Consider the following 14,606-nt stretch of genomic DNA (forward strand, 5'->3'; position numbering starts at 1 on the left):
TTTATGAGAATTCCAAGAGTTAATACATGTACAGCTCATAGCACAGTACTGACACCTAGTCATGTCAACATGTATCTTAATATTAATTTTCACTGTCACTGGTCTGGTCCAAACTGCCATAATCTTTTTTTTTTTTTTTGATCACTGCAGCAGTCTCCTAACTGGTTTATCTCCTTCCATTATAAATTACTGTAATCTAGTCTCCCCACTACATTTAAAATACACATAAGATCATGTCATTATCCTTCAGTCCCTTCTCATTATTCTTTGGATAAAAATGAGACTCTTCAGCAAGACCACAGGGGTCTGTGTCATCCCTCACCTGCTCCTCTAGCATCTGCCAAGCTTTTCTTTAGTCTCTGTGCTGCAGCTACACTGCCTTCTTCACCTATGCATGCTCCTTCTTCCACCTCTATCTAGAATGCCCTTCTTGCATCTTCACTTCATTGACCCTTAATCATCCTTAAACATACCTCAGCTCAAATATTGCTTTCCTGGGAAAGCCCACTGGACCTCCAACCTAGGTCACATCCTCCTATTATAGGCATGTGGAACACACCCCCTTTCAGGCACTTGTTTCAGTTGCAGGGATCTTGTGATTATTCAGTGCATTCCTGTTTCTTCCATGAGACTATAACATCCTTCAGATTACATGCTGAGTCTGATTTTGCTCAGTGCTTTATCTCGGCCTGGCACAATGCCTGCCTGGGATATAGTAGATGCTAAGTAATATTGTGTTGAATGAATCAATGACTGGGAAAGAACTATTCAGGAGAAGTATGCCAAAGAAGACATACCATTACTCTATAACTTAGTTTCATAACAATGCAAAAGTTATTCAGGTAGAAAGGATGAAAGTTAAATGGCTTTTGTCGATTAAAGAGATACAGTAAAAGCTATTTTTATATCATTTAGAACTGAGAGCAATAGGAGACAACAGTTGTGTGGCAAGAAAAGTTTTGGGATATTTATAAGTCAGCTGAAAATTTCATTTACTCATTTGCATGATGGATGAGGAATATAAATTTGATGGGTCATTGTAACAAAATGAAGCTGAGATAATGATTTATACATGACTATATTTCTGAAAACCAAGAAAGGTGTATGTTACCCACATGACTAATATGGATATAGCATTTAAATCCGGGATATTTTGTACTTGAAACTTATTGGTAGAGCTTTAATAACTTTTTGCCTTAGAAAGATACATAAATACATAGTTCATATTGCTCAGAGTATGAACAGAATAGCTATATGCAGAATACAATGACACTGAGAAAAACTGAGGAACAAGATAATAGAGAAGACTGATAACTCAAAAATAAAGATCAGTATTTCATTATTTCTATCTTCTTTCCTGCTGCCCTCTTGTCATCAGAAAAAAAACTTCTGAATATCTCAATGCATAGTATCCTGAGAGATAAGTATTAGACTATTTTAAATACAGATTGTTTTTTAAAAATGCAAGAACTCTTGGGATTTTTAAAGACATAAAAATTTCCAGGGACACACAAAAATGTGACAGTTGTCATCTCACACACTAGATATGGGACATTGCCTTATGTTCCTTACCTGCATTAGTTCACTACACTCTCACAATAGCTTTGAAGGGCAGGTAGTCTGTTCTATAGATGAAGGAAATTGGGGCTTAGGAATGTAAACAATTTGACTAAAATATTACTAACTACCATGGTGTTAAAATAGATATAATCTTCTCAATAAGGTTATTTCACCTTCCTGAGCCAGGCTTTTCTCACTTATAAAATGAAGGTAATAATATTTACCTTTGCAGATGGTTGTGAGAATAAGACGTGACATAAGTAATATCTATAACACAGTGTCTGGAGATGGTAGGTGCTCACTGAATCATGGTGGTTATTATCACCATGTAAACTCCCATGCCAGCTTCATGACTGCTAATAGCTGGCCCAGTAGTGGCTCTGGAGCCCTGAGATCATATTATTAAAGTGTAGTTCATCTCTATTGCAATTTATGTGAAATAGACCGTGTGTGAGTACTAACAATATCACATTACTGACATTTTACTACTACAGTTAGTGGTTAAGTACCATTTTTTTTTCCTCTCGAGAGCAAACCTTTAATAATATAAACCATTTCCACAGCAGGAGGCAAAGTGGTATAGATAAGAGTCTTTGACTAGGATAAAGGAAAAGAGAAATATTAGGAGGTCTGGATTACAATTTGCTTTAGTGCTGAACAGCATGATCCACTCTTCTTTAGTAAATGAGATGAAAACAACATTGAGATTAAAGAAGTATCTGTGGCTGTACATTTCTTAGAAGCCAAATGTTTATAACTCTTACTTTTTTTGTCAAAATCTCAAAACAACACAAAGTTATTACCTCGGTAGGATATTAATTTATTTTTGTAAATGAAAAATAATGATAATAAAGATTAAGCCAACTTTCTAGTCACCAACCCATGAAGACATTCTCTATACATAAGGCTTTTTGGATGTCATTTCTTCTGAATTACATCGCTAAAAGTAGATTGTAGTCCATGCCTGCCCTACTTACTTTAACTTAACTTGTATACCTTATGTTCTCATAGGATTTCCTAATCCTCTGGCACTTTTCAGCATAGTTTTACATGGCCTTTATGGAATGGTAGTTGGAGAGCTATGACGTTGGGAAATGAAGCTGATATCTGTATATGTCATTTTCTGGGTGTCTGCTTCCAGGGGCAGGTGACTTGATGACTTAATGTGTAAGGAATTAATGATTGAGTTCCTGGTCTTGATTTTATACAGAAGTTTATTTAAAAATAAATAATAATCAAGAGAAAAACTATGTGGGAATCTATGTATAAAATGACAAAGGATCCAGGAAGAAAGAGAGGGAGGAGATAAGATAGGACATCTTTTTCACTTTAATTAAGTGATGTCAGTTGATCTTATGCTGTGACTCTTCGAATTAAGCATATCATTCTATTTTCAGCCTCTTCATTGGGAAATCAGTGACCTGGGAATGGAATATCTGTGCGATAAATGTCTTTCTTAGATCCAGGTGTCTCTCCAACCACCTGCTACTGTTCTGACCCAGACATGCAGGTTCCAGCAGTGGGATAGTTGTTATGTGCATGCAAATGACATGGTTCATCTCGTAGTCTTAGTCTCAACCAGGAATCAGGACAGCTCTGGTATTTTTCAAAGTGTTTTTGCTTAAGGATCTAGCTATAATTGGTTTTTTGTTCTGTTATGAATTCAGTTTGACTTCTATAATCTATTTTTTGTTCTGCATTGAATTTTTTCTTAACATTTTATTATGAAAAATTTAGAACATACAAAAAATTAAAGAACTTTGCAGTGAGCACCTATATATTCACCTCCTAGATTCTGCAGTTCAGACTTTACTATACTTGCTTTATTACATATTTTTTTCCTCTATCCATTCTTCCTCAAAGTAAGAACTCTTTCCCACTTAGTGCTAGAAAATCAAACGTTTGTTGTTGAAAGTAGAATTAATATATTTTTCCGTAATAAGTAGTGGTAAGAAATTTGAATCACCTGAGGGAACAGATATTGTATTTCCTTTATATGAACAACTACCAAGCACACACTAAATACATTACAAGCACAATTTTATTTAATCTTTACAATAATCCCAGGAGGTAGAGGCTATTATCTCATTTTATAGGTAAAGAAGCTAAGGTTTAGCAAATAACTGCTCAAGATGATTGCATTCATAAGCAAAGGAGGCAACATTTGAACTCGTATGCCTAGTTTCAAAGCTGTTGTTCATAACCTCTGTGCCATACATTCTTTCCATTCATTTCCTCTATCTCACCCCGGCCCTCGTTTGCAGGTAGAGGAACTGATGAGAAGGACAGAGGCTTGCAAATTCTCTAAAATCCAAAGACCCCTTTTAATATACCAGGAATGTCTGCTCACCTCTTCTTCAAACAGCCAGATGAAATAGAAATGCAATAGATTTGTTCTTTTATTTTGGTTCAGAGAAGTGTCTCGTATGGAGAAGTAATACTTGTATTTCCTGTTGTTCTGTCCTGGGATTAAGAGCCCTTCTTTGTTACTGCTCCGAATTGTTAGGGAATAAACATAGTTGCCATGGATGGGTGTCAAGTCGAAATTGGTTCTAAGGAAAGGGAACCAAATCCAGACTGTGATACTATTCTTTTAATCCTTTAAAAAAGAAGAAAAACTCTTGTTTGCTATTTTTTAGAGGTTGACTTAAGTATAGTTGATGCATCAAGGTAGTTTGGGGTTTTGAGGTCTCTAAAGTTATTTATTTATTTTTAAATTTTATTTTATTGTGCTAAGAACCTTTAACATGAGATCCACCCTCTTCACAGACTTTTAAGTGTACAATACAGTATAGTTAACTACAGGTACAGCATTGTACAACAGATCACCAGTTTGCTCATCGTATATAGCAAACTTTATGCCTGTTGATTAGCAACTTTCCATTTTTCACTCCCCTCACCTCTTGGCAACCACCATTCCGCTCTTTGATTCTGTGAATTTGACTATTTTAGATACCTCTTATCAGTGAAATCATACAGTATTTAGCTTTCTGTGACTGGCTTATTTTACTCAGCATAATGTTATCAAGATTCATTGTTGCATATTGCAGAATTTTCTTCCTTTTTTAAGGCTGAATAATGTTTCATTGTGTGTATACACCACATTTTCTTTATCTGTGGATGGACATTTAGATTGTTTCCACATCTTGGCCATTGTGAATAGTGCTGCAGTGAACATGGGAATGCTAATGTCTCTTCAAGATCCTGATTTCAATTCTTTTGGTTATATAGCCAGAAGTGGGATTGCTGGATCATATGGTAGTTCTATTTTTTATTTTTTTGTGTAACTTCCAAATTGTTTTCCATAGCAGCTGCACCATCTTGCATTCGTACCAGCAGCATGCTAGCGTTCCGCGTTCTCCACATCTTCACCAACACTTGTCTTTTTTTGAAAATAGCCTGTCGACAAGTTAAAGTATAACTATTTGGTTTGAGCATTTTGACCCAGCAGGTCTTTAATAATTACCTTTTCTGTTGTCTAAGCAGTGTGTTGTAAGCTACTCACTAAATTCATTCTGCCTCGATGTTGCTTCATGAGTGCTGAGGCGCACTGGCTGCATGCAGCTCTACCAGAGCGTTGTCAGACCCTTAACTTCCTCTGACGGTAGTGCACTTCCACCGTGAGGGTCTCTGTGTTCTCATTTGTTTTCTGGTCTGACTTGTTACTGGGAAAATTAAGACTTCAAAATGCTACTTCTGCTGTCTTCTACTACAGTGACTTTAGTCAAGCTATTTAACCTCACTGAGCATCTTATGGTAATAAATAGATAATGTCTGTAAAATATATAGCATGTTGCCTCTCACTAAACGGAAGCTGTTATTAATATTACTGTTATATTTAGTTACTCAGTGAGAGAAAAACGGGTTTCTTTTAACAATGAGAAGAGTAAACTATTGTATTCAGTAAAATCAGTTGAAAGAAAATTGGGAGAAAGATAGATTTACTGAATTGTTCTGATGAAATGAATGCATTTCATAACTATTTATCACTAAAATATGCCTATAAGCCTGTATATGATAAGGGTACAAGTAATAATCAAGAATATTGACTTAAATATCATCTTATTGGTCTGAATACAAGGTGTTAAGTGAGATAATCTAATTGTAAATTATTTGGAATGTGGTTTTTTCTTCAGACCTAAAATCTTGATTTTTATCTTTTACAATCTAATACACATTATATTTTTAATTTTTTAAAATGAAATTTTTATCGTGGAATTTTTTGTAATGAACATTTATTGAAATGTTTTCTCTCGTGTGTAAACACTATTCCGACCCATTAAGGGGCCTATAGTCATGATCATTGCCACTGTTTTCTAGCAGACTTGACACCAGGAAAACTTCAGAACAGCCAGCTAGCATTCCCTGGAAAAGACCATGCATGAGCCACTCTGAGAAGAGTGGGTACAGGGCTGCAGTTAGGTCAAGGGGCTCTAGCAGCCCAGGAGCCCCTGTGAACTCTCACTGTTGAGCAGCCAGTTCTCCCTGCCAGGACCTAAAAACAAAGGCCAAAAGAATGCCAAGGTCAAATCTCATACTAAGGTTTAAGAAAAAGTGAATATGGAACAGAATAACATCCTTAGCAATAAAAGCACTCCAGAAAGAAACACCCACAAAATAGATCACAACTGTAATTTTCTATTTTGAACAAGCTACAAGACGTTTTTAAGAAGAGATGTAAGGCATGAAAGAACAATAAAAGATCAGAATTTAATAATCTCAAGTGAGGTGACACAACTCAGGAAATATTTATAAATAAGAGATCATTTCAGAAATGAAGATTAAACTAGAAAGAACACAAGAGCAAATAAACAAGATAATGCTGCAAGAAAATAGAGGAGGAAGAAGTTTTAAATCAGAAAGAAATAAGGGAAAAAGAAGATTTACAGTTAAGTGATAAATATGGAAGACAGGCAAACATGATTCAGCCTACAAATAAGAGTCCCTCAAAACAAAACAAGGGAATGGAATAAATACCAAAAACAGTATTTCAAGAAAAATGTCCAGAAACTACAAAGAAACAAAACTTGAATCTATAAATTAAAATAGTACAGTGTGTATCTGAAAATAATACCCATGATGAGCAGTATCAAGATATATTTGAGTCACATTAGTGGACTTTAAAGACTAACAAAAAGTCTTTTGGGCATCAAGACCCGGGCTGTCCAATACAGTAGCCACTAGTCCCAGTGCTTGACACGTGGCAGGTGTGGACTGAGATGTGCTATACCTTCGTCCAAAGACACAGTATGAAAATAAAAAGAAAATTATCTCATTAATAACTTTTTATTTTGTTATGTGTTAAAATGACAATATTTTGGATATGTTGCATTAAATAAAATATATTTTTAAAATTACACCACTTTTTACTCTTTAATGTGGCTACTAGAAAATTTAAAATTACATATGTAAATTATGTATTTGACTTGTATTAATATTTTTTACACAGCTCTGATCAAGAACTCTAGCTTCCCTTCTGGATCAAGCCCGTAAACAGAACAGTTAGTTCTCTTTCTCGAACCAAAGGACCTCACTGAATAGAATTTTCATAGTCCTTTTGAGACTTTCTTTCTCCTCACTTAATCTGCTTAGACTCTCTCTCCTATAATTATTTTTCCTATAATTATTTCTCCTAACAGTGATAGGAATGCTTTGTCTTCCAGTATGAACCAGAGCATGGCAGTCCCTTCATCTGCATGAGGGTGAAGGAGGCTGTGCTGCAGCTGTAATGGGCACTTTGCTTATGTCCATCATAATCTGAGTGGACACAGCACACTCTCTGCAGAATCCTAGAGCCGTCGTTCACTCTCTAGCTCTTTTTGATCTGAAGCATTAACTACTGTCTTTTGTAGTTCCCTTTAGAAAGTCTACATTTTTCTCCTTCCCCCACTCCCTCCAGCTTTTGCATTCTATTTTTTACTGCTCTCCAATAGAATCTGTCCTTATTTTCTTTGTGATTTATCTTTTCCAGATAATTGGTTTAAAGGTGAGCTTCTGTGGAGTTAGTCTTGTAAACCACCTGTATTTGAATTGTTTTGCATTTAGGAAAAAATAATTTTCATTAGAAATTTTTTAAATCGCTGTTATGAGGGAAAAATAGAATTTCAGGGAAAATAAACTGGACCTTTCATTGGTCCATTGAAAATTTGAAATAGAAAGTCAGTAATTACTTGAAGATATTTTACAGAGACAGTTCATAAACTTTTACATAATTTCTGTATGTTCTTTAGAAGAATAAATATTACCATTCACCAATTCTCTCAGTCAGTTCAGTGGGAGGAATAACTCTTACACTGTCATGTTTATTGTCACACTACTGTCTCCAACCAGCCCTTCTTAGATTCAAATTAATGCAAAGAATAAGCTGAATCATGATAGATCTAAAAGCAAAACACCATCATTATTTTGAAAAAAAAAAAAAAAAGTTTTTTTTTAATGCAGAATAGCTGTAGACATTTTCCTAAAGCAGAAACTCACTTTAGGGAATGAGTTCTTTTTTTACATGATATTGTTACTAGTCGGTATTAATGGAGATGAATTCTTGAGTGGTAGAATCGTCAGTGATAAGATAAACAGCCATTATTTTTGAACTCTTAAGTTGTGAATCATACTGGATATGACTATAATTGCAATTTTGTTTTTCATAAGATTTTTGTTGATAAATTTTTTAATAAAATGAAAAGAGTTATTTAATTTCACCTTTATCTGAATGTTGATAATTTGCTTAACTGTGTCTCTGGGAATCTTGACAATGCTATTTTTATATACGATATCTTTTCTTCATAAGTAACATTTTTGTTAGTTCATAATTTAGTCATCTATACATATTTCCTTGTTTTAAGAACACATTAGATTTTCTATCATGTTCTTCATTAGAGAGCAGGAAATTTTCTTTCTTAGTAATGCATATTGTTGACTAGGAAATCAGTATGTAGAGGAAGAAAGATTCGGATAGGATTATTTTCTAGCTTTTCTGCTATATTTTATAACTCATTCATAAAAACTAAGGCCTTGAGGTATATTGGTTACATTTAGGAGAGACACTGTCTAATTTTGCTTGTCAGTGAGCCTAGGCAGCCCATTTGGCATCCGAAATGGGGAGAATACCTCATTCACCCACCACTTCTTAGATTATGTTTTCCCTCAGGTGCCTGTGGCAGACAAGCACATCAAAGCCTCCATGTGATTCCCATGGAACAGTCTCTGTGGCATCTCTGATTGTTTGTTCTTTACCCAAGTTACTGGTAAGGGAACTGTATATATAGCATTTCAGTGATGAAATGTGATTTAGTAAAACAGAACTCAAGTTTATCTCTACCAAACAGAATTTAGCAATCTCAGGAGTGATGGCAATCAAAACTTCTTGTTCATATGCTTGCATGTCTTCTAGAATGTGAAATTATCACCTCTTTGATCACTGGGTTATGTGTGTACCCTACTGTTCAATAGTATCTGTACACTCTAACTTTCCCCTGTCCATACCCCGTCCTCTTACCCCACCCACTGAACAAATTCACAGCACTGGGAGCTTCTCTAGAACCTTCAGTGTCTAGGTACACTGGATGTGCTTACTCTGAGCATATGGTTGTGGTGGAGGTGTTCTTAACGTATGTGCTTCATGTGAACATCTATCACAACACCACTTTACCAGAACTATTTTTAAGTTCCCGGATAAGAATATTCAGTTCAAACCTATAGACGTTGAGGAGAAACATAGTAGTAGAGCTGGGACCCGAGCACTTGCCTTTGCATTTCTATTCAGTGATTCGGTCCAGGGCACCATGACCACCTGTGAGAGCTAATCAAAGACAGAACATAAGAAATATTATCCTTTTTAATGTTTATGTTACTATTAATTTTTTTGATTTTCCTCAATTTCATTTTGGTATGAAAATTAAGTTGTGAATATAGTTGTATAAGGAGCGGGCGTTAAAGACAGGCCTATAAAAATAAGTGATCTGCAAGGAAAATGGAGAGGAAGAAGAAAAATTCATTTCTTACATGTTATAGATTTTATTTATACTCTGATTTCTTTGTTTTATGGAGAAGAAAGATTATACCCACAGAAATTAAAATGACTTGTCCAAATTCAGTTTAGTTGAAGTTATAACCCAGATTTTCGGACTCTACATTCAGTATTGTTTCTAATATGCTACACTGACTTCCCCCTGAAAAAGAGGGAATTTCTTCATAAAAGTTAGCTAAACCTGAAGCGAATACCACAGAAACGTGGAAAATATCTGAATTGAGAAACCTGTAGAAAATGTGGTGGGTTTCAATGAGTTTACACCTACATGAATCTGTAAATGTAGTGTACGCTTCCTAGAAGTCTTTGCCAACACCACTACTGTACCAGTTAGCTTTACTATGTCAAATTACCCCAAAACTTGGTTGTTTAAAACAACAGTCATTTATTGTAAATATTTTATAGCACCTAATCATTAGAGTCATACCTTAGCAAGTATTTGTACTTCTACCACCGAGCTTTCTATAAGATCACTGAAGCTTGTTGTGATTAAAGCCGTATACTTCTTAAAGTGATACAATAGTTCTCAGTTGTAAAGGCTGTCTTTAGAAAGGAAAGAGGAATTTATTTCCTCTGACCTTTATTTCACTTAGAAATAATAATGTTTCATCATAATGTAATCTGTATTTACATAACATTTCTCCCTTTTGTCTTTAAGCAAAATATTTATTAAATGTTAAAAATGAATAATTATAGTTTTATAATTACAGATAGCATTCCTTGTGACCTTTTATACCACTGCTGTACCCTAATTATAGAAAACTTAAACTTGAGCATTTTGAAAAAATTATTATTGTTATTAATAATAGTTTACATTGGATTTTGTGGATTTCAGATTTTCTTCATGGGATTTAACTATGTCATTTAACTATGTCATTTTTAAACTAGCTGGGCACACTGTCACACTTGATTGACCATTCATGTTGCTGTTATTGTCAGGTTTACTTTTTGTCTGTGATAGAAATTTCAAGTATAAATTTCCAGATATCCTTTTGTAGTACTCATTATTGTCAAGAAGATATGTTTATCTCTGGTATCTTCATGCTAGATGTTTAAACTGAGTCCATCCTGAATTCAGAATCATTGTGTCCTTTCCTTTGTGTGCTGCTTTTTGCTCCTGTTAGTGGTAAATCTTACTTACATCCCTTTTGTTTGCAGTGTCCCAGTTCGAAACGGAATTCTACATCAGTGGACTTGCACCTCTCTGTGATCAGCTTGTTATGCTTTCCTACTTAAAGGAGGTTTCAGAAAAAACGGTAAATTATTTCACCCCAAATGCAAAGAGAATTGTGGGTTCATTTTTAGCATTACACCAGGTCAGGTTGCCCATAAAAGGACACTGCTATAGTCTGAGCAGAATTTCCTGACCTATAAAATAAGGTCGGCAGAGATTACCCTGTAGATCTAACATATTTACCTTTCAGAAGCTCCACTCATTGCCTGCCTTTGTTCCTTTTGCTGAGCAAAGGGCGGTCATTTATTTTCTCTCTCTCTCTTGGTATTTTAGTCAAAAGGAATGAAAGATTTCTCTTGCTGAAAGTCGAAGAAACTAAGCTGACACTGTGCATTAGCAGAAATGACAGCAATGAAGTTGATCTGCTGCAACAACAGGGGTCCCTGTGGTCAGAGGGAATTGCAGAAAGGGCAGTTCATTTTTTCCTGTGGTCCAGACATATTTGTTTACTTCCCAGTGGCCCAGTGATTCTGAGTAGCTCAATTGTTGCTTTAAAATACATCGTTGCTAAGTCTCTGTTATCGTACAAATGATAGAATGAAATGTATGGCTCAATAAGAAGCAGCAGAGAATCTAAATTTTGTTATACATGACTTTGGAATGAAGCCTGTATATATGGTCCAGTGGAGGGGCATGCACACTCAGCCTCCCTTTGAAGCCTAGGTCAGCCCCATTCCCAGCTTGTCTTTATTGTTGGAGTCCAGGAATCCTGCCAGGAAGCAGGTAGGAGTAGCTTCAAGGCATAAACAAGGAGAGCTTATTGTAAAGGATTTTCTTTTGATGTTATATATAAAAGAAATTGCAATTGATTATCTAGCCCTTTACAGTAAGTAGGCTCTCCTTCTCTGTCTCCTCTCTTTCCCCACCCCACCCCTTTTTCAAATACCAAGGAATAAAATGGGGAGAAAAACCCTTGGAGCCCTGGTTTTGAAGTGGTAGCTTATCTCAAGCATTTCTCTGAGAAATTACTTGCATCAAGAAACCATCGCTATAGTAACCTGAAGCTCTGGGTGCCTATGTTGCTAGGCAATAGGATGCTGTAGACTTAAGTGAACACTCAAACCTGCTAAAATCAATAGGGCTGGCGTCTAGCCGTGTTGCAGGACATCAGTTTATTATTATTTTATTTATTTTTTGTAAAATAAAAGCAGTGTCTCCAGAGGGAGTAAATACAGTACTTTCTGATGAGGAATGTGAGGATTGAGAATGTGATCGAAAGACATAAGGAAAGAAGCAGTAAAATAAAAAAGGAAAAGCCTAGTAAACAATTGACCAAAAGAAGAAAGAAAGAGAGGAAACTTTTGTTAATAAAAGAGTATTAGAATAGAGTAAAAGCCAAGGAAGACCAACCTCAGAGAGAGTAAATTAGAAAATAGAATTTTTTCGGAGAAAGAAATGAGAGTCTTGGAGATAATTTAGTAATGTGCGTGTTACTGTACATAGCTATTTATGTCATGTAACATCAAAGTACACCTTAAGCCCTTAAACAGAGAATAAACTGATAAAATTGAGACAAAGGAATAAAGAAACAAGCTTGGGGCTAGCCATGCCCCTCCTTTTTTCATATCAGAAAAATAAACTGTAACACTAAACAAAATTCATTTTTGTATCACTCATAATAGTATTTCCCAACATAATTTTCCTGTTGTACCTTTAACATATGTACATGTTTCCACATAGTTGCAATCCGAGTTACAAGCTATTCTGTATTGCCATATTTTTTCGAACATTTCCTTCTCTTCATATGGCTGTATAGTCTCCCATAATTATTGCTTATAGTAGTTGTGTACCTTAATTTATCAAGCTGTTCCTCTAATGTTTTGTTTTTTCTTTCATTCATTAATAAAGCATGTGTGTTAAGAATTGTGCTAAGCATTGGGAATCAGAGACCGACAAGACCAAATTCCTATTCCTAGGAAGTTCACAGATAACAGGGCTGTTTGACCAGCGAACAGAGGTTACAAAACAATGAGATGAATTACATTGTTGATGGTTTTCTTATACGTATAAAGGAGCTATTTATATGGTCTACCAAGGCAGTTTTCTTGTAATGTTTTTGGTTCAAATATTTTTTTTTTTATTTTTCTATTTTTATTTTTGTTATAGTAGTTAATTTTTTAGATATTCAGATCTTACACTTTTTCCTTCATTTTTTTTTCTGTTTCCAAATTGAGATATTTTTGTTTCTCCACAGATCTAATAAATTATGCTCTTTAGTCACAGTTTTTTTTTTTTTTCTGTACTAGCTGATCTTTTATAGTTGCTGTTTTATTTTGGAATGTTTTATTTAAATGTATGAGTTAAAAAGCTCATGTAATTGCTTCTCCGTTAACCTACCAAAATTGATCCAAGAAATCTTCGAAGCTTATTCACTTAGGGAACTTGAGAGTTGGTGGTAGTTCTGGTCTTCTTTCATTCTGTTATATTCATCTGTGTTCTCTATGCTCGTGTCAAACTGCTTCCGGTCTCTTTGCTTTGGAAAATAGTCAAGTGTATGTTTTATGCCTGTATGCTTAGTGCTCAAAAAGCATGAACTTTGAAGTAAAACAAACTTGATTTTAAATCCAAGTTTCATCGTAAGTTTTTTCACAGATCCCAGTCTCACCATTTACTTATGTAGCTTTGACCTTAGTAAACTTTTTGATCCTCAGTTCCTTCATCTGAAAAATTAGGAACAATAATACTTACTAAGGGGTAATTTAAGAACTTCATGAGAATAATCTGTGTATTTGCTAGGTTAGTGGAGCTCTTAAAGGCCCTCAATAAATCATCTTTTCCCCTTATATCTTGATGTAGAAGTGCACTGTCCAAAACTGTAGTCACTGACCATATGTTTAAAGCTAAATTAATTGAAAACTAATTTTAAGTTAATTAAAATTAAATCAAATTTAAAATGCAGTTTCTCAGTCACCATAGTCACATTTCAGGTGTTAAGCAGGCACCTGCATCTCGTGTCTGTCACACTGGGCAGTGCAAACTGACATTTCCATCATCTCAGCAAATTCTGCTTTAGGCATAAATCTTAATCTCTGGCTTTTTAGCATAACTAGCAAATTTAATAGCGGCAGTGTTTTGGTTAATATAGTAGTTTGTAATATGATTTTTACTTTTTTTCATATTGTGAGGAAGAGATGTAACAAAGTTGTCTAAGGCTGTGGTAGCCTTCCCCTTGGAGTTGAATGGGCTTCAGTGGTGGACTGCTGCCATGACACAGTAGTACCTCTCTTTTTTTTCTCATGCAAAAGGTCAGAAAATAAAACTCAGTTATGAGGCAGGTCTTCAGTTACAAAGAGCTTAAACCTGCCAAAATTATAAAATCAAGTATTTCATTATGGCTAACTAGAATTAATTTGTATACTTTATAGAAATGTAATTAAAATGAGCCTTTTCCTTCTCTTTTTTTCCCACTAGGAAAGAGAATACTGTGCCAGGCCCAGATTGGATATTATCCAGCCGCTTTCCGAGACTTGTGAAGAGATCTCTTCTGATGCTCTGACAGTGAGAGGCTTTCAGGAAAATGAATGTAGAGATTATCACTTAGGTGAGAGAGATCGTGGATCTGGCTCATGTTATTTCTTACATTTAGATTGTCCCCCTTGCACTTGAGCAGTACAACCGGGAATATCTGGGCAGGCTTCTTATGTTGAAAATGAGGGCGTTGAGGCTGACAGATATTATAGAACTTGCTTGAGCTTCCACAGCAGAAGGGAGGGGAAGCGATGGGGCCAGGGCTGAGGTGAGTAGGTTTTGTGTTTTTGGTTCTTATACTTGGCCTCGGTGTCCTAT

At 35.3% G+C, this 14,606-nt stretch overlaps 1 protein-coding gene across 4 annotated transcripts in view; it reads left to right on the forward strand.

Annotated features, from left to right (window-relative positions):
* Positions 1–14,606, forward strand: part of VPS41 (VPS41 subunit of HOPS complex) — a 168,449-nt gene that overhangs the window by 103,921 nt on the left and 49,922 nt on the right. For all 4 annotated transcript variants that reach the window (XM_039849427.1, XM_039849429.1, XM_039849428.1 and 1 more), the window contains 2 exons: positions 10,745–10,842; positions 14,232–14,361. In XM_039849427.1, coding sequence (XP_039705361.1) covers positions 10,745–10,842; positions 14,232–14,361 — 228 coding nt within the window. The remainder of the gene's footprint in view (positions 1–10,744; positions 10,843–14,231; positions 14,362–14,606) is intronic.

The sequence above is a fragment of the Pteropus medius genome, unplaced genomic scaffold (genome assembly GCF_902729225.1).
Source record: "Pteropus medius unplaced genomic scaffold, Ma_sr-lr_union100, whole genome shotgun sequence".
Lineage (NCBI taxonomy): Eukaryota > Metazoa > Chordata > Mammalia > Chiroptera > Pteropodidae > Pteropus > Pteropus medius.